At 50.6% G+C, this 26541-nt stretch overlaps 6 protein-coding genes across 6 annotated transcripts; 2 read left to right on the top strand and 4 right to left on the bottom strand.

Moving 5' to 3' along the window:
* Positions 1–330: 330 nt before the first annotated feature.
* On the bottom strand, positions 331–2694 carry COL26b_011913 (uncharacterized protein; the record flags this gene model as incomplete). Its single annotated transcript, XM_053184566.1, has 2 exons — positions 331–2367; positions 2416–2694. The coding sequence occupies 2 exons, from the start codon at positions 2692–2694 to the stop codon at positions 331–333; spliced, it is 2316 nt and encodes a 771-aa protein (XP_053031474.1).
* A 2982-nt stretch (positions 2695–5676) lies between these two features.
* Positions 5677–6135, bottom strand: COL26b_011912 (uncharacterized protein; the record flags this gene model as incomplete). Its single annotated transcript, XM_053184565.1, has 2 exons — positions 5677–5706; positions 5875–6135. 2 exons carry the CDS (start codon positions 6133–6135, stop codon positions 5677–5679), a joined length of 291 nt encoding a protein of 96 aa, XP_053031473.1.
* Positions 6136–7442: 1307 nt separating this feature from the next.
* Positions 7443–8476, top strand: COL26b_011911 (uncharacterized protein; the record flags this gene model as incomplete). Its single annotated transcript, XM_053184564.1, has 4 exons — positions 7443–7644; positions 7813–7935; positions 7995–8131; positions 8207–8476. The coding sequence occupies 4 exons, from the start codon at positions 7443–7445 to the stop codon at positions 8474–8476; spliced, it is 732 nt and encodes a 243-aa protein (XP_053031472.1).
* A 9308-nt stretch (positions 8477–17784) lies between these two features.
* COL26b_011910 (uncharacterized protein) lies at positions 17785–18727 on the top strand (the record flags this gene model as incomplete). The annotated part of the gene is made up of 3 exons (XM_053184563.1): positions 17785–17962; positions 18014–18435; positions 18494–18727. 3 exons carry the CDS (start codon positions 17785–17787, stop codon positions 18725–18727), a joined length of 834 nt encoding a protein of 277 aa, XP_053031471.1.
* A 4472-nt stretch (positions 18728–23199) lies between these two features.
* COL26b_011909 (uncharacterized protein) lies at positions 23200–24390 on the bottom strand (the record flags this gene model as incomplete). The annotated part of the gene is made up of 3 exons (XM_053184562.1): positions 23200–23955; positions 24012–24181; positions 24231–24390. The coding sequence occupies 3 exons, from the start codon at positions 24388–24390 to the stop codon at positions 23200–23202; spliced, it is 1086 nt and encodes a 361-aa protein (XP_053031470.1).
* A 100-nt stretch (positions 24391–24490) lies between these two features.
* On the bottom strand, positions 24491–26251 carry COL26b_011908 (uncharacterized protein; the record flags this gene model as incomplete). The annotated part of the gene is made up of 6 exons (XM_053184561.1): positions 24491–24562; positions 24617–25011; positions 25065–25077; positions 25128–25250; positions 25303–25825; positions 26085–26251. The coding sequence occupies 6 exons, from the start codon at positions 26249–26251 to the stop codon at positions 24491–24493; spliced, it is 1293 nt and encodes a 430-aa protein (XP_053031469.1).
* Positions 26252–26541: the final 290 nt, after the last annotated feature.

Below are 26541 nucleotides of genomic sequence, written 5' to 3'. Positions count from 1 at the left end.
GTAACAAGAACATTGTTTGTCTCTTTTCTTCTCGGGCCCTCCCGCAATGACCTTTGTGGCCGGGAACAGCAAGCGTTATTCAGGGTCCTGGACCTTCTCCAGCGTGAACAATCCATCAATGACTAAAAGTCATCGCAACACCGAGACCCAGCTGCGCGAGTGGCTATTGTGACACGTGTAGTCAAAAACTTTTAAGCTGTTCTGGCAAGCACAAGTAACTAATTTCCAACTCGTTTAGTTACCCATGTTTCTCTACACTTGAATTTTACAAACTCCATGATTCCTACGTCCATTAATGACTTTGAGAGGCTGAAGAAGTTGTATGCCAATTCAACGCGAAAAACCCCATACGAAAGCCATCGAACTGCCCACTACGTGCTTCCCATCCGACCATTCCAGTCTGCCAAAGGCCGTGGCATTAGCGATACGAGACGGTTGCATCTTCGCTGCTACTACATAAGTCTGCTTTTCCCCTTCAGATGTGAACACAAGCGCAGCGGGCTTCACGCTGACCGTGACCATGTCCGGTTTATCTACCAAGACGCGAACGTTGTAAGTTCCGGCACCGCCCACGTTCTTGACAGTGCGCGAGAACATGGCCGTGTGCGTTCCGTTCGTCGTTGAGACGTTGTAGAACGCGGCGAAGGAAGGATAGTTGAGGTCGTAGACGCTACGCTTCACCCCAGGAGCGCAGGTAAAGTTGCTCCGTGTGATTCCTCTCGTGAACTCCACCGTAGTATTGAAAGCGCAAAGAGAGTCGCGGTACTCGTACGGGGAAATATCGTAGACCATACCCGGGTCCAAGGCAGCTATCGGGTCCACGTGGCCGTTTCCATAACTGAGAGGGTTCGTAATAGTGTCATTCGGCTTTTCTAACATAGGCGATGAGGTGCCTTTGAGTGTGGTATATGCGGTAGTCATGATGGCAGAGCGGACCTCGGCAGCGCTCCACTTTGGACGTCGTGCCATGATAGATGCCGCGATGCCAGCCAGATGAGGGGCGGACATGGAAGTTCCAGAGATGATGGCGAAATCACCCTTATTAGTGCTTGAGTTGTCGTTTGTCCAGCCGGCTAGAATGTCTACACCTGGACCGGTGATGTCAGGCTTGAGCAGGTTAGGCGCCGCCATGTTTGGGCCTCTACCGCTGAAGCCGGCGATGATCGGTGCCGGTATACCGACTCTGCCGTCACGAAACTGAAAGGTAACTGTGGCATTCGGCGTTTTTGCATAAGCCTCCACTTCAATGCTTTGCTTGTAGCTCAAGTGTATCCCTGGAAGGACGTAATAGGATGCGTACGCCTCATCACCCAGCAGAGCCGGGCTGACAATGACAATCCCACGGCCGCCGGCTTCCTTGACAACCTGTCCCTTTGCTCTCAGAGAACCCCTTCCCAGGCGACAGATCACAGCCTTTCCGGCCACTTTCTTCGGGTCAAGGCTGTCTTTCAGGCAGAAAGATGCGGTAGAAGCGTTCCCCTTGCTGACGTCCGCGCCGAGAACGAGACGGAGCATCCCAGAATCTGCTGCTGATTGGTGCTTTCCCCCTGCAGCACTATCTCTGTACAAACTGGCGCCAGTTACAATTTTGTTGCTTCCCAGCTTGAGTTCGGCAGGAAAGTCGCGATCCAGCGTGCTGGCGGCGACAGTCATCGCCCACGGTGGAATATTGTTCACAGTGCCGGGTTCGGGCCCGTCGTTGCCGGCGGATAAGGAGACGAAGATGCCCTTTTCCATAGCGGCGTAGCTTCCCACGACAATCGCATCGTGATTGTGAAATGCGGTTTCGTTAGGGCCCTGTGATAACGATAAGACGTTGACGCCGTCCATGATGGCTTGGTCTATGGCAGCGGCGATGTCGGACTCTGCGCAGTCTTCCTTCCAGCAGACCTTATACATAGCTATACGTGCGTATTTAGCGATACCGCGGGCGGTGCCCTTTGCTAGGCTATTATAGCCTGCATTTCGAACCTCGGAACCGGCCGCGGTCGTGGAAGTATGCGTGCCGTGGCCGATGTTATCCCTAGGGGATTTATACTCTCCAGTCCAGTTGAATAGGTTAGTCGCATTTGACCTCGCGGCAGTGTATCCCTTATAATAGAATCGCGCTCCGATCAGCTTCTTATTACAGTTTTTAACCGTCCACTGTTCCCCCTCCTCACACTGTCCCCTCCATTTCTCCGGAATGGGGCCCATCCCCTCGTCGCTGTAACCTGGGTTCTCGGGCCAAGCTCCGGTGTCAAGCAGGCCGATGATAATATTCGACTCGGCTTCTTTGAAGTCTGTTTCATTTATCTCCTCAAGATAGGCGCTATGGCTTAAAGAGGACTGCCCGTATAGGTCTTCGTTGCTGGCGAAGCCGAGAAACTGAGGGGTCCTGGTGGTGTGAAGTTGAAACATCCTTTCAGGCCTCACCGACAACACACCTCCGTAGGCGCGCAACGCTTCGGCTTGTGCTTCGGTAAGCTGAGCAGCGTATCCATTCATTGCACTGGAGTAGGTGTATAGGACAGAGGCAGGATCCGCATCAATTGCGTCGAGAGAGGCTTGTTGCAAGGACCTCAGACGCGCGCCACTCACACTCTCTGCCTGCTCCATATGAACGATGTACGTTTTCTTCTGTTCTTCTGCCGCGAACACCACCGCTACTACAAAAAGTGCCTCCAGAAGAAGCCCCCAGATGTGTTTCGCCATGGTACTGGAAGTAACTCGGGACGTTCGACACGTAGACAGCCATACAAGAACAGTAGATTCTCTGGATAGGAAGGGTTGAAAAGCTAGGCAAGAGGCAGTTTGCGTGGATTTTACCCCGATCAAGATAATGTGAAGCCTCAAGAGCCGGCGAGAGATCGCCAGAACTTTGTTCGGGTGCCGAAGCGGCATCCAGAAAGGCTCCTTCAAGGATGATGGGATGGCGCTTGTAAGTAACGAACCTGACCGTCTACGACCATCTCCCAATAATACGTCTGGGAATTTTCGGGCATTATCCAGTCAGGCATATAAGCTCTTTTGTTGTCCCCGATTCCTTCCTAACTACTCTATATAAATATTCCATTCGTATGCAGTGTACGAATAAGCTCAGGTTACTTACCAGGGAGTCGGACAAATTGGGCCGTTGTGTCTCTTGGGTCCTGCCATAGAAAAGTAATTCTTTTTGTCGGAACCAAGCTATGACCAAAAAGTACCGGCCGGCTTTCCCATTTACCCCTCAAAGATATCGTTTGAGTCATGTATTCTAGAAATCCGCACAGTCTTGCACACGTCAAATTCTTTTTCTGTCAAATTCTGTTTCTGTCCCGGGTGCGTTTCCATATTCTTTGGACCAAAGTACGCAATTACACCACGGCGAATTAAACGACAATGCAGCACACTGCACGCACACAGATGTCTCCTCACGCAAGCCCTTCAGCTAGCGACGATGACACAAAGCCGTGTCTAGTATCGGAAAACTCATACACAATCTCAGAATCAAGTCCATTACTCTCCGATGACTTCCAACCACTGGTCCAGCCTCAGAAAGCCGCAGCTCATCGCAGTGATGTCGCCATACCCACCAATATCACTGCCACCGTCCATGAGCCCAAAAATCATAGAGTTGATAGCGCTGATACCGTCTTGTACGCCGTCATCCTCCTCTTCGCTAGCTCAGCCGGGTTGTGGACTATTCCCGCCACCCGCCAAGTCGAGGATATCGTATGCCGGCAGCACTACGGCGTGCTGAAGCCTATCGGCGAGAACCAGTGCAAGGAGGATTCCATTCAAAGCAAGGTCGCAATGGTATTCGCCATCTACGGCTCTCTCCAGGCCGCCATAGCCGCTGTGGCTGCATTGCCCTGGGGCATTGTTGCAGACCGAGTAGGGAGGAAGATAGTTTTCCGGTTAGCTGTGCTAGGTACGATGCTCGATCAGCTATGGTTCCTTGCGGTTTGCGCGTTTACCCCGGCAATTCCACTCAATGCGATGTGGGTTGGATCGTCGTTACTGGTTATCGGCGGAGGCAATCCTGTTGTGTCTGCTGTGATATTCTCAATGCTCACCGATATCACTACCCCTGAAAATAGGTTGGTATAATATGCCCCGTTTTGTGATGGCAGCTGCTCACCATGCTCACAGAGCTAAAAAGTTTATGATCGCCCATCTGTCATCCATGATTGGAAACCTCGGCTCCCCTTTGATCGCCGGGTGGATGATGGACAAGACCGGGCCGTGGCCAGTCATGTGGTTGTCGCTGTTTGGTTTCGCTACCGTTGGCTACGCCATCCGCCTCATTCCGGAGACACGACCGGCAGCCCGGCCTCCGAGAGATATCTTTACGGATTGGCCTACCAGCAACGTTTTTCAGCGCCTATCTCAGCACTTAAGAAAAGTCTCAAGCCTTTTTATGATGCCGTCTCTGGTCATCCTCATATTGGCAATGCTTGCCTTATTCCCCATTACGCTGTCTATCTTCCAGTTTATGATCATCTTCGCCTCTAGGCGCTACCAGATTCCAACGTCTCAAACGGGGTTTCTCTCGTTCTTTTACGGCTTCAGTGTCTTCATTGTCATCACCGCCGTCTTACCAAACTTTTCAAAGTTTCTCGTCTCACCTCGGGCACCAAAGATCATGCGCTTTACTGACAGCAACAAGCGCGATCTCTTTCTCGCCCGGGCATCTTGCGCCATGTTCTTACTTGGCAGCCTATGTATGGCTGTTTCGCCGACTTTGAGCGCCTTTACCGGCGGGCTCGCGCTCTTGTCACTTGCTTCAGGTTGGGGCAGCTATGCGCGCAGTCTTTGTGCGTTGTACATGGACAGCGCGCACAGGACGCAGCTCTATTCAATTATGTCGCTGGTCGAGACGGCCGGGATGATATTTGCACAGCCTGTGCTTGCTGGTCTCTTCAGTTTGGGCATGGAACTTGGCGGCTTCTGGATCGGACTGCCATATCTAGGTTGCGCTTGCTTTTGCGTTGCTGCACTGGGACTGTTGCTCTTGGTGAGGCTTCCGGCGCTACGAGGCGGATAAAATCATGCTTAGATACTAAATTGTTTTTTTCTTCGACCCTGATGATCTTTTCTTTAGAACATAACAACTCTTTCATGTAAGGTATCTCATACAAACACTGCGGTTATGATGGCCTCATCCCCACAACGCGGATAACTATTCCTAAGTAAGAGGCATTTACCCCCAAGCAATCTGGCTCACAGAGCCATCTTTCCAGATGCGATATCTCAGAATGCTATTATGTATTACTGACATTGCAGATAACGCTAGACTGAAGAGCACGGCCCACACAAATGGCTGTCCTTGGTCCGTGACTTTAACAGAACGGTTCGTCTTCCTTATTGGCAACTACAAGACGAACTGCTGCAGGCTGCAGGCATGATCCCTAACAACACGCCTGGTACAGGCTGTAGGTGGCTAGACCTCACAATTCTACGATAATGCATAATACAAATGTAAAGAGATAAGCATTACAAGATGTCAACGACTTAACTTGGTAGTTAACGAGTTAGCATGTTCAACATCATTCGACCAAGGCGTATTGTACATAGCTCTGTGCGGTGTAATCCGTTGGTCTCATTCATTTGGTTAGGTTAATCCCTACACTAGGACTACGTGACTAACAAACATGAGATTGCCACCATTTACAATGGGTAGAGTATAGTACACCCATATCGCGGGTCCGCCGCTCAGAGCCGCCAGTGTCCAACGCAGTCATTCTGGTCTGCGGTGAGGATTCTACCTGAAAATAAGACATCTCGCCTAGTGATACAGTGAATACATTAGTAAGAGGTACCAAGCGGTGCTATGAAACTTGAACAAATATGTTCAGAAACTTACCGCAGAGACTGTGGTTTTGATTCTCATGGAATCCCCTATCCGAGGACCTGCTTGGGATCAGCAGCGTCGATCTCATCCTGGTAGGCGTCGGGGTGCTTGTCTCCGTCAATGAACAACTTCAGGATGTAGTTGACGCTGTCCGAAATGTTCTCTTCGGTGACCTTATCAGCAGCCTTGTCGCGCTTGGAGGCCGTGTTCATGAGGGTAGAGCGCTTCACGGTGATGCTGCCAATGGCGCGCTCAGAGACGGGTGAGGCGGCGACGGAAGCCGCGAGGGTGACAATAATGGCAAGAATGGCAGACTTCATTTTGATTATTAAAAGGTGATGGTATTCGAATCAGGACTTGATAAGAATGTGTTATTGTTGTGTTGTGTTGATCGTTGAGGCTTTGATGATGAGAGACAAAGGCGTGCTAGAAGGGCGGGAAGTCTCTATACTTATATTCAAATGGCAACATATAAGGCCAACCTGGAAGGAAGCAATTCCTCTGCGTACTTCTGAGCCTTCGGGACTTTTCACCTTGGGAATGCGATGTGCCTCTTGCATAACTCCTCTCTCCAGTCGACTTCTCGCTCTTGACATCGCGTCTTACACCATGCCTCCATTGCATTCAACAATATCGCACGACTCAAGCACTTCGTCTCGAACATGAGTCTATCCGTTTGTTCTAAGGGTCTATAGGAATACGTTGTCAAAATGCACTAGCGGCTAACCTTACCCCAACAGTTCCACTGACTCATTCAATAGATGGGTACTTAGTAACATATTAACTTCGGGTGCGCGCTTGGTCCGACTCATTCAATAGATGCATCATCAAAGCCAAATCAGGGAGCGCCCCAAGTGTCTTTTGGATGCGTATCCGCTCGTTGATGGGAACTGGGTCGCGTTGGCTGACTTCTCTTCTTAGAAGGAAGCCCGGCCCCGACGTTATCTCCGCGGAACCCCCTCACGCTAGTTACACGATAGTTTCCGTCCGTATGCCTTCAACTTCCATTCGCAACATATCCTAGGTAACCCTACAACTTGTACCTTCTTTGTATCTCCATCAAATACTGCTTGCAACCCTTATCGATCTTAGTTTTGGCCTTTTCCTGATGAGGAATGTTGGCAAGCATCATAACCTAGCCTCAATAATGCCGTTTCCTAATTGCCAACAACATAGGAAGCAACGACTCCGCCAATTCCGCTTCACAGTACTAACCCTTCAACATGGTCCATTGACACGATGAAACGAGCTAGCGAAAAGACTTCGCTAGACTGATCCAGATGCACGATGTTCTTCTGACGATGGAATCAGTCGATTCTAGAAGGGATTTCTTGACCTTCTTGGAACTCTCTCGGTATAGAGGAACTTAAAGTATTTACCGCACCGAAATTGACGTCTGGAAAATTAAAGCTCTCGTATCCTCCGCCGCTCCGCCGGTTAGACTCTAATCACTTGAGTAAGGGAAACATTCGTATTCACCCGAGCAAGCGATTTGCGGAAATACGATCATATATCATTCAGAGACTCCTTTTTTCCGCTATCAGTAGGCTACGCGTTAGGCATCTTGTCTCCCACTTGTCTAACCCTTCTTCATTCTGAATTCGCCCTCGCACCCAGCCCATCCACAATGCTGTCTACAATGGGAGTCAAGAGCCCATCTTACAAGCCTCTCATGTCGGCCGACAGTCGTGACTCTGAGTCTGTTGAAGACTTTGGCGACTGCCACGCCGGCGAGAAGAGTATTGCGCAGCGCTTCCGCTGGATAGAATGGAACCAAAGAGCTCCATCACGGATTACTGGTTTACTTCAGAGCTCCCTCATTCCTCTAAGTATACTGGTTCTCAGCATGGCTTTCGGTTTCGTATTTTCTTTCTTGCGAGCTCCGACTGATCAGGATTGTGCTCGTCAACTGTCTATGTGGTGTAAGTCTTGTCCTTCAACCCTCCTGGCAAAGCTGGGCAGTAAGACAAAACACAGACGCGTTCTGACTCATACAGCTCCTGCACTTGAGGCCGTTGAATATGTCCAAATGGATTTCAATGACGCCTTTAACTCAACAAGCATTTACCGTGGGCTTCCAACTCCAGAGAGAGAGCAAGCCTGGTTTGACCTCACGTATAGTAAGTTTGCTATTACGTCTCACCCACACACCAGCCTTCGCCAGCTGACCAAAAACCAGAGCATGCGGTCGAAATCCCGCCTGAAAGGCTTGCAGGTCTCAATCGATCTGAAGAAGATCACCTGAAGCATGTTCCTGAAGATGTAGGCGACGGTTATGTCGCACTGCTTGAGGTCTTCCATCAACTCCATTGCCTGGTAAGCCCACATGACCAGTTTCGCTCCCCAAATCCCGCCGAAATAGGTTTGCTGATACGCTCGCCTTCTGCATAGAACATGATACGAGTGTATACCTGGTGGCAGGTGGGCAAGTATGACAAGATCCCAGTTGGGCTGTCGAACGACCCCCTAAAGAACCGCATTCATGTCGATCACTGCCTGGAAGCCCTGCGCATCTCACTCATGTGCTTCGCCGACGTCACCCCCCTCATGGTTCGCATAGGCGGACCGGCGGGTGCGCGTGCGGACTTCAACACGCACCACAAGTGTCGCAATTTTGATAAGATTTCAGACTGGATTGATGAAAACTGGACCGTTAGATAAAGCTTTTAAAGTTGGTGCGTCTGAGACTATCATAGCCCGAGTTTCAAGGGATGCAGTGCCCTTGTCATTCGTTACAATGCGTTGAGGATGAGTTGAACGATGCGACATGAAAGTTAGAGAGACGCATATCTAAGATAGTTGAATATAATATATGTCTGTACCTACTTATATATCTGGCCACTCGAGTAAGCAGAATATAATCAATGTTTCAAATTAAACCTTTGGCTTAAGAGGGCTTGCTGTTCGTGTATCGTTCCGTTTCGCCAATTTCGCACCTATGGAACATGCCGTCTTGAATCTGGCATTTTGATTTTTGACTTCGCGCTGGAATTCTCCATAAGACAACACTAGGATAGGGCATGCAAGGATAATGCTGTAGTGCAGTTCTTAGATTCGCGCATATTGATAGTTGAAAATGTTGATATTCGTGGAATGTTCACAGCCGGGTGTTACAATCATTTGTGAACTACGTTCTGGGCTCTAATTGCATCTGCCGAACAGCCTTAGACCTTTCCATTTTGTGAACTTCACTCTAACAATCATGATAAATCCCCAGAAGATATCCCTCAACTTAGTGACAATCTGGTTTCTGCAAGCCTCTTACTCAATGCCCTGCGTATCTTTTCTCACCGCTCTCTACCGATTGTCCATAGGTGTTTGAACCAGCTGCCCTCTTTCTGAACCAGCTCTTGTGGAATTCCCTGCTCAACCACCTTTCCAGAGTCGAGCACCACGACTCTGTCGAAGTTCATTACCATGTCGAGTCGGTGACTTATCATAAGGATAGAATAGCTTTTGAACTCGCTCCATAGAATCTGCTGCATTTGCTTTTCCGTCTCCACGTCGACGCTGCTGCTGAACTCATCCAAGATAAGCAGCCCGCCAAAGTTGCTTTCTCGAAGAGTGTCAGATGTTGGCCGCAGTTCTATGTCATCTTTGCCAATTATGGATCGAGCAGTGTCCACATACTCAATTCCAGCACTTGCTAAGAATTCCTGCATGCGCACGCGCTTCCGCAAGACCGCCCTCGCCAGGCTGAAAAGCTGTTTCTGTCCAATACTAAGAGCGTCCGCGTTCATCGAAGCCCCGAGCCCGCCTTGGTCACTGACCAATCCCCAAAGCCGCACAGTTTCCAGCACCGCTTGGCACTCTTCATCGGTCGCAATTGTGAAGGGGTCGAGGTTTATTCTGAAAGACACGCCATCTGGAAAGAACACTGGGTCTTGGGGAACCGCAATCACACGTTGGCGTAAGGTGGCACGGTCGATGGTGTAGAGGGAGAAACCATCAATGGAAATATCACCTAAACAGGATGAAACAGGGTCCAGGAGCCGTAGAAGAAGTAGGACGAGTGATGATTTTCCACTGTTCATGGTGTAAGTGAATAACCATGAATCATGTTTTGAGGGTAGTGCTCACCTGCCGGTACGTCCACACACTGCCACCTTTTGACCCGGCTCAATGGTAAGCGTGAGATTCTGAAGAGCAAGATTGGCGTAGTCTGAAGCTGTGTCCGATCTATTCTCATTCAAAGTCAAGTCGTGATGGTATCTCAAAGTCGGTCAGCAAATTCTCATAGAATCAACTTTGTCTTGATCAGGCCTATACTTACGTGTAAGACGCAGATACTCCTTTGATTGCGACCAATGCCTTTTCCGGCCACGAAGCAGGCGGGACAACGACCTCTCCTGCCAATTTCTCACGAGGGGTGTTTTCGAAAAACGATCTGAGCCTCACCACAGCACCAATAGAGGTCTCCAATAGCGTATACTTCTCAACAAGGTTCGCCAGTGTTCTCCCAAACGACATGATAGACACCATACTAGCACCGGCAAAGCCTGCGTTAGAGCGCAGTTGTGTAGAAAGGGTCACTACAAGCACAGCTATCAGGGCGACCACAATACCCAGGACAAATGACAACCAACGCTGTACCATACTCAAGAGATATTCGGGCCTCTGCGAAGTGTCCAAGAGCGAGCTGTTAAGACGAGTGGCTTCATCCGTCCAGCCAAAGGCACGAAAGGTGACCAAACCTCTGATGGTGTCAATAAAATTGGTGCTGAGACAGATAAGCAAAGTGTCGAACCCATTACCGATGGAGTTGAGACTCACTAGAGAGGAGCTTTTGCCTCCAAATCCAACATACGCAGCTGACGAGAAGTACGCAGGTAGAACCTCTGAATACCGTAGATGATTGCCGCAATGAAGGGATACGATATCATCACAAAGGGAGACGAGGTCGCAATCACAGCAGCTGATCCCAGTCCAACCCATACTTGGAGCGATGTGTTGGTGAGGGCCTGCGGAAGCTCCCCGTCTATGAGAGTCATGTCTTGAGAAAATAAGTTCGTCAGTACCCCTGTATCTGTCGCCGTAAAGTAACGCAGGGGCGCGGCAAACACGGCTCGGAGGGTGTCTTTGTGCAAGTTCGCTCCGGAAAGCCTAATGATGACGACGAAGCCAAGAATCGCCTCCGTAATGAGAGATCCCAGTGCTAAGCACTGGAATAGGGCGTAAAGACCAACGTAGAACGATGTCGAATGTGCCGGGTTCGTTGAGACCACATCCTCGCCCCAAAACTTAAGCCAAATAGTCGGGCAGTTGTAAGTAAAGCCAAACATGATGCCGAAACTAGCGAATGCGAGCATCGGAATTGCTCCGATTTTCCGGCAGTAGAACCGAAACACCGAAGCGTCGCCCATACTGCGTGCACCATCTTTGGTATCCCGTTGGTCCTCAGATGATGTATGTTGGTTGTGGGGTGTTGCAACATCAATATTTGTGATTGATGCTGATGTCGTTGATTTCTCGTTATCCACACCATTCTTGGGACCAGTTGACCCTAGCAAATTATGAATTGCGTCTTGTCCGCTGGCAATGACATAATCAAAGCTACCCTTTTCCGCAACAGTGCCGCCGGCGGCCAGTGCGATGACATAGTCAGCTGCCTGGAGATGCTGCGAAACGTTGGTACAGAGGACAGCGTTCGCAATTCTTCTTTTGAGCATCCCGCTGGGACCGAATACGCGGCGGAAGACGTGCTCCTGTGTATCTGCATCAAGAGCGCTTAAGACGTCATCGAAAACGAGGAGGTCGCAGTGACTATACAGAGCTCTCGCTATAGACACTCTTTGTTTCTGTCCTCCACTCAGACTGATTCCATTGCTGCCGATCACGGTTAGGTCGCCGTGGGGAAGAAGACGGAAGTCCTGGGAAAGCATAGTGGCCTCAATGGCGGCTGCGTATCTCGACTCATCCACAGCCGTGAAGAAACCAACTATGTTGTCCCTTATAGATGCGTTCCATAGAAATGGAACTTGTTCGCAGTACCCAACAGTGCGGCAGTTGATGTTCATGACAGTCTGGCCTTCCGTAAAGGGGATTTCGCCGAGTAAAGCTTTGCAGAACATGGATTTGCCAGAAGCAACTGGGCCGATCACCATGGTCAGACCGGGAGGAATCACAACGTTGATGTTTTTCAGGACGAAAGAATCCTCGGTCCAGCCAAAACTCCCGTCGATTATTTTGGCAACTGGTGAGGCTGCGCTGTGCGAACCCGAAACCTTAGGATCAATGAAAACCTCGTGGTCTCGAAAATCGTGCCGCGATTCTTCCTGCAGAAAAGACTGCACCCTTTGCAGGCATGTAAAAGCGGCAATCAATTGAGGAACCAGCTGGAAGAGGGACGAAAGCGGTTCTGATAGCAGGAGTAAATACGAAATGGAGGTGAAGATGGTCGTGACGTCAAGATCCCGGGCTGTGAAAGCCAAGGTAAAAACAGGAGCCAACAGAACAGGTGTGAATCCGATGCCCACCGAGATGACCAGGAACCACCGGAATCTGCCTCCGACCTTGAGTTCGTCCAGCCGTAGCGAATTGATGGTGTCTTCAAAGGGAACTTCCAATCCTGATATTTTCAGGGACTTCATGTTACCAAAGACGTTCGCCGTATGACTGATGCGCTTTTGGATCCTTTCCATCCAAGCCATTTGCCGTGGCCCGATATATCGCATAAGAATCGCAGAGCTGGCAATGCACAGCACAATGAGAACGATGGGTACGGCGAACGAGGCGCCGAGTTTCTTTTCGAGCAGCCAACAGGCCAGACCGGCTTGTATCGGATTAGCCCAAAACTCGTGGAATTCCATAAGCCCCATACGGACTCGCTCAATATCCGCGCTCATCAATGTCAAGGCTGCCGAGTTATCCGCAGTTGAAATTTTGGCCTGAAGGGTCTTCCTATAAACTTCTGCAGCCAAATAGGCGCGTATCGCACACAAGAGCCGTTCCTGGAAATACCAATACAAAGCATTGGCGATCGTAATGCCCATGTAGACGATGAACGTAGCGCCTATCAACCCGTAACCTCTATTGGCGTATTGACTGGTTTTCGGATCCTCTAGGAAGTTCAGAAGAGCCTCCAAGAGAAATGGCTGACAGAACACAAGGCCAAGGAGCACAATCCGGGGAGCAACTGGCAGTAACAAAGGAGTAACCAGGCGTTTCCCGAGCGCTCTGGCAAGACCATGGCTCTGCCCCTGAAAATTCTGAGGCTCTAGTCTTCGAGTAGTGTCCTGGAGAGTCTTCACTGACAAACTCTTGTCGAGAGGAAAGAGATCCGGTACAGTCAAGACTCTCTTATAACCACATATGAATAGCGGATTGAGCCATGAGAAGGTCGCTAATCCGAATACGCCGCTTGTTTCCTCTGGGCTGTGATCTTTGCGGTCCCAGGGAATCCACGACAGCTTTTGCCAAGACTCCAACACAACCAAGACAATCTTCCAGGAGGCGGCAGCAGTGAATATTCGCGCTATGGTGACTTCGCGGAAGGTGACGGCGGATAGCCATAGCGATCGTACTTGCGCAGCATCCAAGAGAATAGTTGAGATCAAGAATGTGTTGAGCAAGATGGAAGGTCGCGGTGAGCAAGAATGCTCAAAGAAGCTCAGTACCGGCATGCATAGTGCTGCGATAAGGCTCAAAGCAGCAGCAACAGTTGCTATCGCCGTTGCCCGGGCGATAACTGTACTGTTGAGAATGAGATTGGCCACTTGTAAGACTGCGTAGATGGTAGTTGCAGCCTATTTTGACGAGTTAACATGAGTGGTTGACACACATTTCGCGAGGCACATACCAGCTTGATGCACTGAAAGCTTATACCGCCCACTATCTTTGGTCTGCGAACCAAAATTATGATCCTTGGGATCGAAAGAGCGATGAATAAGGTAGCGGGTAGAATTTCCAGGAAGATTCTCTCGAACTTGAGCGTGAAGTCGAAGTCATTACGGCAGCCTTGAACACTCGGCCCAATGGAGTCGTCGTTTGGACAGGACATGAAATTCATCCTGATAGCGTCAAGGCATGTATGATGAGTCTCGTTAGGCACTGAAGTTGTACTTCCTGATCCCGTATTAGTGAACCGAGCAGCGATGTTTGGGCGGGCGCAGTACCAAAGTCGTCAGTCCAGCTGAATGATGGTATTGCACCATAACTTCACGCCCACGTTCTCTTGGAGGTGACACTCGCTGACCCCCTAATCTTGCAGACGCTCAGCACGGTTCTCAGGATAACCAATGCTGTTTAACTCCTTTCCGGGAAAACTGGTCTGACATCAACATGCCGACTCGTACCCTCATCTTGACCCTCTCAGCAGCTGGAACTTAATGTGTTCTCCTGCCATCTTGAGTTAAAGTTGTGTCGGCGTCATGTGCCACGCTCAAAATTTCTCAGCTACATCGCGCAGTTCAATCAAGTTCATGGTCCTGGCTTTACCTTTATTGCGTGTGGTTCTTTGGAGTCTATAGTTCAGACTAAGTAAAGCTAGAAAAGGCATAGCTCATCCCCTCCGTTGGGACTAAAGGCTACCGGGGTATACCTACTTGCGAGAGGGAGATAAAGTCCAATCATAAAAGGGCCGATCTGAAGTGGAAACGTGGAAACGTGGGATGACTGATGGCCTTATACATCAGGGCAGTTGGTCAGGGTCTAAGAAATTCCTAGCATCCCTACCATCTCCACCGCCATATCACTTACACTTCTGTTGGTTCGGCCTTTTCAAAGTTACTGACCTAGGGGTCCCCACACACCATCCATTAGATGACGAACTCATGGACCGTCTCTCAGTACATGACCTACATGTCACTCTTTGTCCCGCCTCTAGTGTCATGATACAGGAGCAGCTGCGGGCGGAGTAGCCGGCGGGCGGGATAGTCTCTCGGTTACAACAGAGACGAAGTACAATCAAGGCACATATCCGTCGGCATCTCACAGATTAACTCTTGAAGGGTCGCCCGTTTTGTTGACTACATCATACGATGGACATAATTACACAAAAATAAGCCTTTGGCTGAGTTGACAGGTAAGATCCCCGCAGAAGTATTGATACCAAGTCAAAAGAAGCGGGGTGACTGCGGGAGAATCGATCAGTCGGCAGAATATCCCTAATTGACCTCGTTCGCCACGTGCAGAGAGAGGTTCTTCTCAGAGAGACTGAGCACATGGCTGTCCACAGCATACATTCCCTAGGAGCTTTCCTGCAAGGGCTTCGCGTGCAGTACCTCGACTCTGACCAAGCAAAACCAACGAGCTTAGCAGCTCTTCTTAAACAGGATAAGCAATGTAGGCAAAACTGAGATAACCATCAAGAGGATAGTAATATTTTACTACATGTTCTGGCTTACTGACTTCAACGAGAGTGCAACACCATTCTTTTTCACCCAATCTAGTAGCTTGGGAAACTTCCTGCATTTGTGAGATGCCTGGAAGTCTTCTCTGATAGGCGCCTCTGACGCCTCAGAATCTTTCTTCTTATAAACCAAATATGGGGTAACGTCGCCAGTGCACATAAGTGCCTGACGCAGCGTATCAATACAGTGACTTGTGTGATTCCGGGCAATGGCTGGCGAATTAGACTTGAGGAGGCTGGGAGTTATATCTTGAGGGTATGAGTCTTTCCATATGTATTGTCGTAGCATGTTGAGGCAATGTAGGTGATGAAAGACCTCGACTACACCGACGTAACCTAAGGAAGGAGAGTCGGGAACCGCGGTCACAAAACCTTGGTCGACGCTTCTGTTGAGATAGGGCACACGATCAGGTGGAATGATGACACCAGGGACTATAGAAGATTAACTGTCAGCAATGTGTCTACTTCACTGGTCTGGTGAGATATCTCTTCATACCTTGGGAAAGGCTTTCCCACTTAGCCTCCATCTCTGCAGTGGGAAGGCCGGTGAAGCCTGAGTTATCTAATCCGAGGCCACTTTCAAAGTCACGTTGCTCATACTCGACAGCTTCCAATAGAGGAGCTAGTTGATTCATCAGTGACTGCCCATATTTACAATGCAGTGGGAAATCTGGAAGAAAAAGAAAAGAAGAGCTCATCACACTTACACCAAATACTAAGCTGCGCAGCACAGTACCTTTCTGACGGGGCAGATCTCAGAGCTGTCACCATCATCAAAGCACCGGTGATGAACATGAAATAACATGTGAAGCGCCATACAAACTCAACCGGGTTCGAACGAAAACTTGACATCCAACGATTCAATGAAGCAGATGACTTCTCAGCTTCAAGCGGCAATGCCAGCTCGCTGTCGGCGTCCAGCCGAGAATAGCCCATCAGCCACTTCATGTTTAAAAGACAGAGAAGATTTTGCTTCGTCGATAAGGAGGCGATGTGAGAAAATTGACAGCTCGGATCCTCCTCTATTGTTCCTACACTATTCTAGAGATAGATATGACGGCCGGGTTCGAGGAGATTGACAAGGAGACATCCAATTGTCGAGCCCAACAAGAGATCCTCGTTTATCTTCGGCTTGTGGGGGCACGCAGCACTATGATAGACTCAACGCTAACAAATGCTGAAAGGGAAAACAGCAGTCAAGGACTGTCTCTCCTAGCTATCAATACATATGCGACTGAGTCATTGCGGATCCACTGTGGTATTATCGCGGTTGCCCAATGATAGTAGTAAGAATACGAGATTGCTTAAGCAGTTAACTGGGCGTGGAGTCTAGTGGAAGCTTGTTGGTAGTCTCGTCCACAGAATTGCGTATGGAGAAGGACCTCCGGGACAAAAGGCAACTTGGGAGATGTTCGCCTGATCCCAGTTGAACCTTTTCAAGTGATGTTGATGCTCAGAGCGTTTGCTTGCCAGCAGGAACATGTGGGGTTCTGTACTGTTTTCCTTAACCAGTAGAGGGCACAGGAAAATGTGCCCATGTAGTGTTTCCAGAATTGGGCCCGCGAATAGGGTAAATTTGCCGTAGTCTTTTCCCGCGGGGGCTGCGTCGTAACTACAAACTCATCTGATCATCAGGTCAGCGATTCAAGTCCCTGGCAGGGTGAAGGAACTTAATGCTTCGCCGGGAGGAATTTTAATTCTCTCTTGATTATAGCTGAGATTTAAGCAAGGCCAAACTCTCTCAAGGCAGAGTGGCGAGGCGGAAGACGGCTGCTTCATCCGTGAACTGTTGGATATGCGCGAGTTGGTCGGGTCCCATAAAGGCAAAGCGCCTAGTTTCACTTCCATTAGTTATGCACATCTAGGCAAGCGATGTTCGGCGAATTTTCGCTTCGCACTCCCCTTCGACTCTTTTGTCGAAACTTTCTTACCAAAGATTTTGGCCCTTCAGACACATTGGAACGAACTGCCAGTGATTTGCATGATGCATTGATGGCATGCAGAGGGCGAGCTAAATGACGAGTACGACGCCGTTCAGGGTATTTTGAAGTGGCCTAATGTCGTCTAGGCGGTGGTCGAGTCCGCGATGCCGGCCGGGTAAGTCTAACTTGAGGTCCATTTGGAGTAGCCTCCCGGCGGGCGCTGGATCAGGAGTCGGAGATTCGGAGTCGAGGTCAATCTTGAAGAGTCGGCTTGGTGCCGACGGCTTTAGGAACCAAGTGCAGCCCTACCGAAATGCAAAGCTTGTGCTTACGGGAAAGCATGTTCTCATGCCGTCTCATGACCTGTACAAGTTATTAACAAGCTTCGGATGCACGACGAGAACTCGTTTAGTGCATATAGCGCACATGAAGCTAAACCGAGTTTCTCGTAGTCTAGGGGAAAGAGGGACCCCTCTTTTCGAACCGGCCCATTTGCGGCCGAGAGACCCGCCGGTGCAGCGCCGGACCATCTTCGGACGGTGGTTGGTTATGCCGGTCGAGTTCACCAACCGTCTCAAATGGCAGCGTCCTTTCTGGGAGGATCGCGGCATCTTGCGGGAATCTGGGAGACGGTATTCATGCGAGATTTACTCTGGAGGTTGTCGTGCTGCAAGCGCGATTAGCCCTCAAATCTCACGATGTTGATCCAACGAACATTCCCCGAGCCTGACCCGGGGTTTTACAAATATCACAGTCATGCAAGCAACCGCGACAAGGACACTCAGGCCATGGGATGGGTTCAAGAGCTCTTCTGGTCTATGGGCCGGTGCAGGCAGTCAGGCGTCACGTACGCGGAGGGATCATGGGGATACACTGGTATATTACATTTATGACTCAACACTTTCATTTTGCTCACATTCCCCGTAGTCCTTCGCGTCGTCTACACCCAAGAGTCTGACGTACTCTGGTCTATCGCCTTGAAGAAGCTCAACCGTTGGATTACCCAGTACTTCATCCATGGAAATCGACTCATCAAGAACAAGCCTAATGGCGAAATAAATGAGGAGCTCGCGCGCCGGTTCGTCCTCGAACCTGTTGAGAACAAAACTCTCGAGGACTTGAAGTTATTAAATCTATCTGAGGATACTTCTCAACGAGACATGCAATCACTCACACAAGTTTTCGAAGACTGGCGCAAGAAGGCGGTTGGCGAAAACGCTGATCTCGACCCCCGTGACAACACGAGGTTTTGCGACTTTTTGGTCATTGATGAGGCTTCTCTTCGCACACTCGCCGCACTGCCTGAAGAGACACCGTCGTTGGAAATGGTGTCTCGTTCCGAGAGACGCGTAAGTATCTATTTTGGCAGAAACATTATCCCTGAAATGCTGACTTATTCGCCACAAGGCACGGCATGATTTGTGGGCTGGCTCATTTGTCTGGCTTATTGACTCCCTCGCCGTGAAACGTTTTCAAAGTGTCGAGGATGCCGATAATTACAACGGCCTCATGAAACTGAGCCCCGGGGACCTCTCGGACGCTTGGTTTGAGCGAGCGGGCAGGTTTTCGAGCGACTTCTGGACCTTTGACCGCGAGGAAATTCCCGAAGGATCTGGCGAGAAGTGGTACCGTCAGCATTGAATGACTTGCAAGGAATTGAACGTGGATAACGCAGTCGGTTGACAGTTCTCGGATTCTCGTGGATAGCGGACTTTTGCCTCCACGCACGGGTTGACAGCAAAAGCTCCAGCGCCGGACCTCTGGTCGAAGAAGTGCCCACAGAACTCAAGGTTATAAACAAGTCTGGCACATAGAGTATCATTTCGCATGTTAAATAGTAAGACTGCTAAAGCAGCAGTTGGATCCTACAGTTTTCTCTCCGACACGGTCCAACCGTAGAACGAGTGAGTGTCAATGAATGGCAACTTGATACTGAATTGAGCATCGTTCATGATCGGAACCTCAAGTGCAACAAGTCCAGACACTGACCTGGCCAACACCCGGTCACTCGGACGAGATAGTGTGTGACTCCAGTTATAATGAATGGTATTTAAACTGATTAAGTCGTGTCACAGGGGAACTATGAGCGAGGCAGAGAAGAATAAACTCGTTGGCTAGGCGTTTCCTGATGCAACATCCGAATCTACAAAAGCCCAGCCTTCGCAGACAATGCAGTCATCAGGCGTACGACAAATGACAGACGACGACAAGTTGTTTTGGAGCTGTTGTTCCTGATCTCTGGCGAAGTATTCAGAGATATAGACTTGTGGGCAATGTCGAGTGGCACAGATCAAGCGCTGAATGATCTCAATTGTGTCAAAGATGACTCAGACTGGATGCGCCTCGCTTGCATGAAGAACATTTGACAGTCATCGAGAACACCATTGCCTTGGCCGTTTACTCAATGACTTTTCTAATATTTATATGCGGCGGAAGAGTTCTCCACTCAAGTTGTCAATTGTCAATGCGCAAGATGGGTGCGCAAGATGGGTGAATGCGACGAACATCACTACCACTGACCCCACCTGTTTGTTGAATAAGAACATTGGATGGATTATGAAAACGTGCCCCGATCGTCTCGTTAATAAACTCAACCGATGCATCATCTAAAATCGGTTGTCTAATTAAATATATTCCCTAGATCGTACGAAAGAAGAAACATTACCCAAAAGAGGATATTTTCACCGAGGAGCATGATCGGTACCCGTGAGTGGGTTTCTGATGAAGTCATTTGACTTTTCACTCAGTGTTCCTGTCACGCAGAAAATAAGCAATACAGACCAAGGGTTCTGGCGCCGTCGTTGACGTCTTCCGTGGAAGTATTCAGAAGTGTAAGCTAGCCGGCGATGAGAGTTGCACAGAACGAGAGCTGAACAAGCTGTCCGATGTTTCCGAAGTCGGCACTGTGCGAGTCTTTCGCTCAAAACAACACTCCAAGCGCTCCATGAGTTCCATATCCAACAACCGCCGGTTGATTCTTCGCTGTTGCTCAAGAACTCCTCAAGTCACGATGGAAAACTATATGAAGAGAGTGTTCTCTGGCCAAGTTGCCAAGAGCACAGCTCAGTTATTGCAATGATTTCAAGTATGTGTAGATACTGTTGACTCGAACTTTCCTATTTCATACAACGGTTGGGCAAATTATGCGAACTTGCGCCAGTCGACTCAGCTATAAATATAGCCCATCGGTGACTCCCATTCAAATCTACTGTATCTGACTCGCTCTGTGGGAAGTGGTTGATTTTTGCCAGAGATAGCGTGCCTTATTCTTGAGCCTTGCTGGCGAGGCACAATCATCCATACGATTCGACTCGCAGAGGTTTCTCAACCCAATCACCATGATCTAAGCTTTTGCTCCGTGTTTATTGCGAGGTGTGGGGCAGAATAATCTTACGACGGTGTTGAAGCCAAATGATAATGGCGGCAGGGTTCGCCTCCTCTAGACCAGACATGCCACCGCGCCAGACGTAGCTCCTCAGATGCTGCAAGAAGACTTCTTCTCTGAGTCAAAATGAGTGTTTCCATCATAAGCAAACATTGGTCGTCTTGTTGCGGGACAACTGCAATGGCCGGGGGGCTTCTTTATATCCACGTTTGTGATCTGGCAGCAGTGTTCCTAGATCCGTTGATGAAGTTGGGCTGGGAATACTTCACCATGAAATTACAGATCTTACTCTTTTGTTAAGTAACGTTGAATTAAGCTGTGTTTCATTGCAGCTTCACGACGCTTCGCGACCCTCTTTTCTGTGAATACTAAGAGATATGTGCAGAATACCCCTCAGACGCGGCAGACGACAGATGAGAAGAACGTACGCTATTTACTGATAGATAAGAATGGTGCTACGATCAATGCAACAACTTATGTGAGTCAAAGTAAAGTTTCCCAAGTAAGAGGGCTGTGTCTTTTTTGCGTATGCTGATCATCGCACAGCTGCGACATTTGCCGTCTTGTTACGGGACAGTTGCAGTAGCCAGAGAGCTTGGTATAGATCATATACTGGTCTGAATTCTACACTTGTCGAAACGCTCGCCTCGTGGTAAATCGAACACGGTGCCAAGAATCTTTCAGACAAAGAACAGCCAGCCCATCTATAAATACACCCCATCGCCAAGTCCCATATCCATCTGCACAAATAAGGAGCTCTTGCAGGTTAGTGATTGAGCGTAGCCGAAGCCATTAGTCCTCATTCTTACAACACTGGTGAGGCACAAATAACGCCAATCTAGCCTCGGAGCGGCTTCCTAGTCCCAGGAATGTGGTCTGGGTTTCGTTCTCTCATGATCTAAATACATAACGTAGAATACTCTCAGTATACTGCGGATGATGGATGATGATTAAGGACAGACTTATCTCCTTATACTAGGTATCTATAGACGTAATATTTGTTCATTTCAGAGCCTTTCTTTTCGCACGCCAGAAGACCGCGCCATCATCATATCCATCTCACCATCATCGTATCTCACCATTTGCCGTCTTATTACGGAACACTCAGGGCCGCCCGAGACCTTCTTATACCGGACATCCAGCTCGAACATCAAGCTCGTGGAAGCGTCCTCCCGGCGCCATGGCCCGAACCTCATATTAGCTTTATTGCTACCACAGATGAGCCTCAAGGCTTCTGAAAGAGCTAATATAAATAACAGTCTGTGAACCACATCCTGAAGAGGCAGCGAAGACACAAGCCAGGAGTGGCGTTAGCGGCAGTCATCACTTGAAGCACGATGAAGTCTTGAGTGATACGACCAGAGAGAAGCCGCTTGTCTGCAGCCCCAGGAAGAAGCGTCAGAGTGCAGCTGCCTTCGAAGTCGTGCGCCTCTTGGTCTTTGTTCGTACACGACACCCACACGACGAAGACGCTGGCGGAGACTATGTACCGACTCAAAGAACTCAAAGACTGAATATGGGCATCGACGATCAGCTTGGCAAAATAGACGTGAGAGCCAGAGGCCGATGAGTAACTGCGAGCTTGATATCTATTTCGCTTCCATTGCCCTGCTTTCTCAACTATACCACTCACACAAAGGCATGCTTTTATACTGACGTGGGCTGCAGCAGATCAAAGGCTCATGACTGATGACGTCTAAGATACACAGCACACAGAACATGTACACATAAGAAAACCTCTCCGATATTTGTTACTTTTTCCTCACATCTATCATGATGCCCACCGCTTCATTCTGGAAAGAACTGCATCCAGAATTAATTTCAAAAATGACTCTGCTTTCTTATCGAAAGCCCAATTTCTGTCAGTGCTTTTGACATAATGTATCCCTGATCGGTGTCTACCAAGATTTATTCAGGAGGGAATAATTGCCAGCTGGGCTGATACCGAGTTGTGAGTACGGGATGTACATCAGAGCTTAGCACGACCCGAGATGGGCAGGAACGCCCATGATACCTCAACCTTTGCCGGAACGAAACAAAGCACGGAAATCTGTTCTCAGAAATCATTGTCACCTGTATCGATCCTGGAGGAGGGGCAGCTTAGATACCTCGGTGATACGGACGCAAAAGTACGGATCGCTGCACGAGTCGAAAGCACGACGACGTGTCTCACAATGAACACAATGATTCATCATGGGACATTAACAGCAAAGGCACCCAGGTGAACAGACTTATAAACGCCTGCAGTGACACAACACAGCAACATCAACACACAACTTCACAAGACACATCCCTAAACCAGGTCAAAGAAAAGGCGTAGAATTTCACTATGGTATCTCGTCTCTAAGCAACCGACAAAACAAGACAGTTACCGCTTTCCGCTTGCCTCGCTTCGCTTGCCTAAACAAAAAGAAGAAGAACGCCGCCGCTACCAAATGGGTTGTGTGTGGTGTAATAACCTTCCCCATCGCGGACCCTCATTTTCTTTTCTCTTTCGCGCCGCGCCAAATCCTTACATAACCGGACCGTATTAAAGAAAAAGGTAGAAAAGCGCAGCCCATATCTCTTCTAGATAAATCCAATGTCGTTGCGGAACCCAGTCTAAGACGCCTGCCTCATCTTTTGTAAATCCGTGGGACCTTATGTCATCCCCCTCTTATCTCTTAATTATAACTGTAAAGAAACGTCGAAAGTTGTCATATACCACACCCTTTCGTGAAGGGCGGGTTTAGTTCGACCCAAACCATCCCAACCCCGCGGCCCCGTTCCCGATCCAGCTCGTCGCCTGCACTGGCGCCGTGCCGTCGAACCAGCTCTGCAGCTCGCACTCGAAGCCGTCGGTGCCGGGGCCGAGGGTGATGGACGCGGAGCCGGGGGACGAGTAGAACACCGCCACATTCGGGTCGTAGCCCGGCGAGCCGATGGGGTTGGTGGTGTCGAAGGCGGCCTGGACGAGCATGCCCATGCCGTTGTTGGGGCTGTACGGCGGCGGGGCCTGGGCGTACATTGTCGGGGAGAAGTGCTGCTGCAGCTCCGGGGGCAGCTGCTGTTGCTGTTGCATCTGGTGCTGGTGAGGGGGCGGCGGTTGGTGGTGTCTTTGCGGAGGAGACGGTTGTTGTTGGTGGTGGAATTGGTGCATGTGTTGTTGCGGTGGTGGTTGTTGGTGTGGAGAAAGGTGTTGTTGGTGTTGGAGCGGCTGCTGCTGCTGCAACTGAGGCGTGTTCAGGGGCGGCAGCGGGAAGGGGGTGTTGTGCTGCTGCGGCTGGTGTTGCTGCTGGATGCTGGGCGACGGGCTCGGCGGGGGGAGGATGTTGGAGGTGTTGCTGCTGGTGCTGTTGTGGCGGAGGGGCGGCGGCTTCTTCTCGTTGAGGGGCGTCGCCGGAGGACCGGGGAGAGGGACGGGGAGCTGGTATTTCGGGGTTTCTGCGCGGGGCTTGTTGAAGGTGGAGGGCGAGGGATGTAATGGGCGTAGGGTGCGGTCATTCTGTGAGTTGTCAGTATGCGAGTTCGTAGATCACGAGTGGCGGGTTGTGAACGTACGCCGTCTGCCATGCTACTATACGCGGCAGCCTTGGGATCGCGAGAGAAACGCTCGAGGGACTCCAGCCAGCGCGACGCGAGCGGCCATGTCTGCTTGGACTCGATCAGGATGGACATGCAGCGCTGGAGCATGTTCGGTGCTTGTGCTACGATGGACTTGTCGGAGCAGACTAGACAAGTTAGCATGATGCCCATGAACACCTTCTAGTCGCTACCCACTGTTCTTGTACTTGACCATGTACGTCGAAAACAAGCCGCAACTGTAAACGCAGAAGGAAGCCATCTGGGCCCCGACACCCTCTTCCGACGACCTGACGCTGAACTGCGCGTCAACCTGCTCGTACAGCTCGCGGACGTTGCGAAAGAGGTCGTCGGACATTTGGGAGAAGAAGCTTCGGCGTTGGGTGTCCTTTTCGTCCGTCTTGATGATGCTGCTCAAGTCAGTGCTTGCTCTCCTATCAGAACCATGAAGGAACCCCTTACTTGTCCAAGTACGCCCTCCGGAGAACAATGTTGCACAGCTTCGTAATCATCGTGACACCCAAATATGCCTATTAAAGTCAGCCAAAACCCCAATCCCAACGATCGTAAGTCGCAAAACCCACCAGATCCTCGCCAACGGTCTTGTGCCCCTTCAACAACACCATGCTCCACCGGTGGTCCGCAGGAAGCTGGTGCTCCCAGTTCATGAGCTGCTTCGCCATGATCGCGTACTCGCTTGTCGGGTCCCAGGGGTTGGCGCTCTTCATTGTCGCCATTGCTCGCCGGGCAACCTTGCCCCAGTAGTAGTGTGCTTGGATCAGGCTCGCAAATAGAGACCGGGAGGGCTGGTGGATCAGGGACGGGTTGTCGCGTGCCGGTGGGGTGTCCTCGAGAGCTGCGCGGGAGTACGGCTCGCGGCCGTTGGCGAAGTCGTCCTCGTTGCTGGGGAGGAGGGCGGTGATGTCGTTGGCGGCGAGGGAGACGGGCGATAAGGCGCCGCAGTGGAGGTTATCCTGGCCTGTGGAGATGTCAATATCATGTTCAAAGTTGGAATCTTTTAGGATGACGGACTGTGAAGCATCCACTACACATTGTTAGCAATCTATCATCGCTTGGAACGGTGTCTGAACTCACCAAAGTTCTCCTGGCCGACTCTGCCCTGATGATCATCTCCCTGGTAGGATTCTTCATCTTGTAGAACTCTTCCCGATGCAAGTGCATCAGAACGGCCATTCTCGTGGCAATCCCAATGTTAATCTATTGAGGATTAGCACAGAACCGAACAGCCAATCCTGACATCAAAACGTACGTAGCTCCGGTTCCTCCACCCGCTGCCTTGCTGCGCCAGACTCAGCAGATAGAACGCCTGGCACCTCTCCAGCGTGGGCTCCTGATACAGCTCATTCAACGCCAGGCTGCTCGCCCGTTCCATAAAGAAGTCGACGGCCTTCATCTCCCCTCCGTACCTCTCAGTTAGCGTGGGCGAGAAGCGCGCCGAGACGCTGAGGATGCCGAGCACGAGAAACACGCTGACGGAGCGGTGGTCGCGGTGCAACTGCTGGGGCAGCAGCTCCTTCGGGATGAAGCCGAGCTGGAAGTACTTGCTCGTGAAGACGTGGACGGCGTCGATGATCTCGGGGAGCGGCGGGAGAAGGGCCCACTCGTCCGCGGGCTTCCGGGCGGCCCCCGGTGCGCCTGGGCCCCGGGGGATGCCGTCAGAGGCAGCGCTGCGACGAGCCTTGTCGGCTTCGCGTTTGGCGGCCTTCTCGGCCCGTAAACGCGGATGCCGATACTCGCGGTCGAGGTCTGGCTGGCCGCGTTGCGGAAAAACACTGTGGTTGCGGGTTAGCTGGGTGGCCGCATTGGGATCGTCGCTCTCAGGGCGGCGGCGGCTGCTCGGTACCGTACCAGTCACTCGCCTGCAAGCCTGCTTCGGCACAGGACTTGCACGGGGGTTGGGCTTTATCATGGATGCATTTGCTTCTCATTCGTCGACATCTGCGCGAACGGGTTTCTTAGCTCGTTCATTCCAACTGCGGTTCGGGGAGCGAGGCGAGGCGAGGCTGCTCCCGTGGAACGGGTGTGACAAACCTTCGGCAGGCGATTGGGGCTCTGCGCTTGATGGGTGCTTTCGGCCCCTGCTGCTGCTGCTGCATGTCAGGGTGATCGAAAGCGTTGAGGGAGTCGCTCCTGACGCTCGCGTTCGCGCTCATGTCCAATGCCATCAGGTTCGGCTTGGCGTCCTCATCCAGGTCCATTGCGCATCTGGCCGACGGTTGCTCAGGTTTTTTTGGTGGCCTGGGACGGCGATGGACGTCTGTCGGGCGAAGGTGGCCTGTGTCTGAGGCAGGTAGCAAGGCAGGCAGGTTGGACAGACGGAGAGCCAGCTGCGGGGATGTGATGTGGGAACTGCCTTTTCGATCGGTGGGAACGGGATCTCTTAGTGATTGGCACGAAGGATTCGCGGAGAACGGAGCCGGTCGCGTAAGGAGCGAGCAATCAGCAGCTAGAGAGTAGCTTGCTGCTGTTCCGCGTCCCGGGACGATGG

This window comes from Colletotrichum chrysophilum, assembly GCF_026319265.1.
Source record: "Colletotrichum chrysophilum strain AFK26 chromosome Unknown scaffold_156, whole genome shotgun sequence".
NCBI lineage: Eukaryota > Fungi > Ascomycota > Sordariomycetes > Glomerellales > Glomerellaceae > Colletotrichum > Colletotrichum chrysophilum.
The sequence above is the reverse complement of the archived record's forward strand: the minus strand, read 5'-3'. Positions and strand labels throughout refer to the sequence as shown.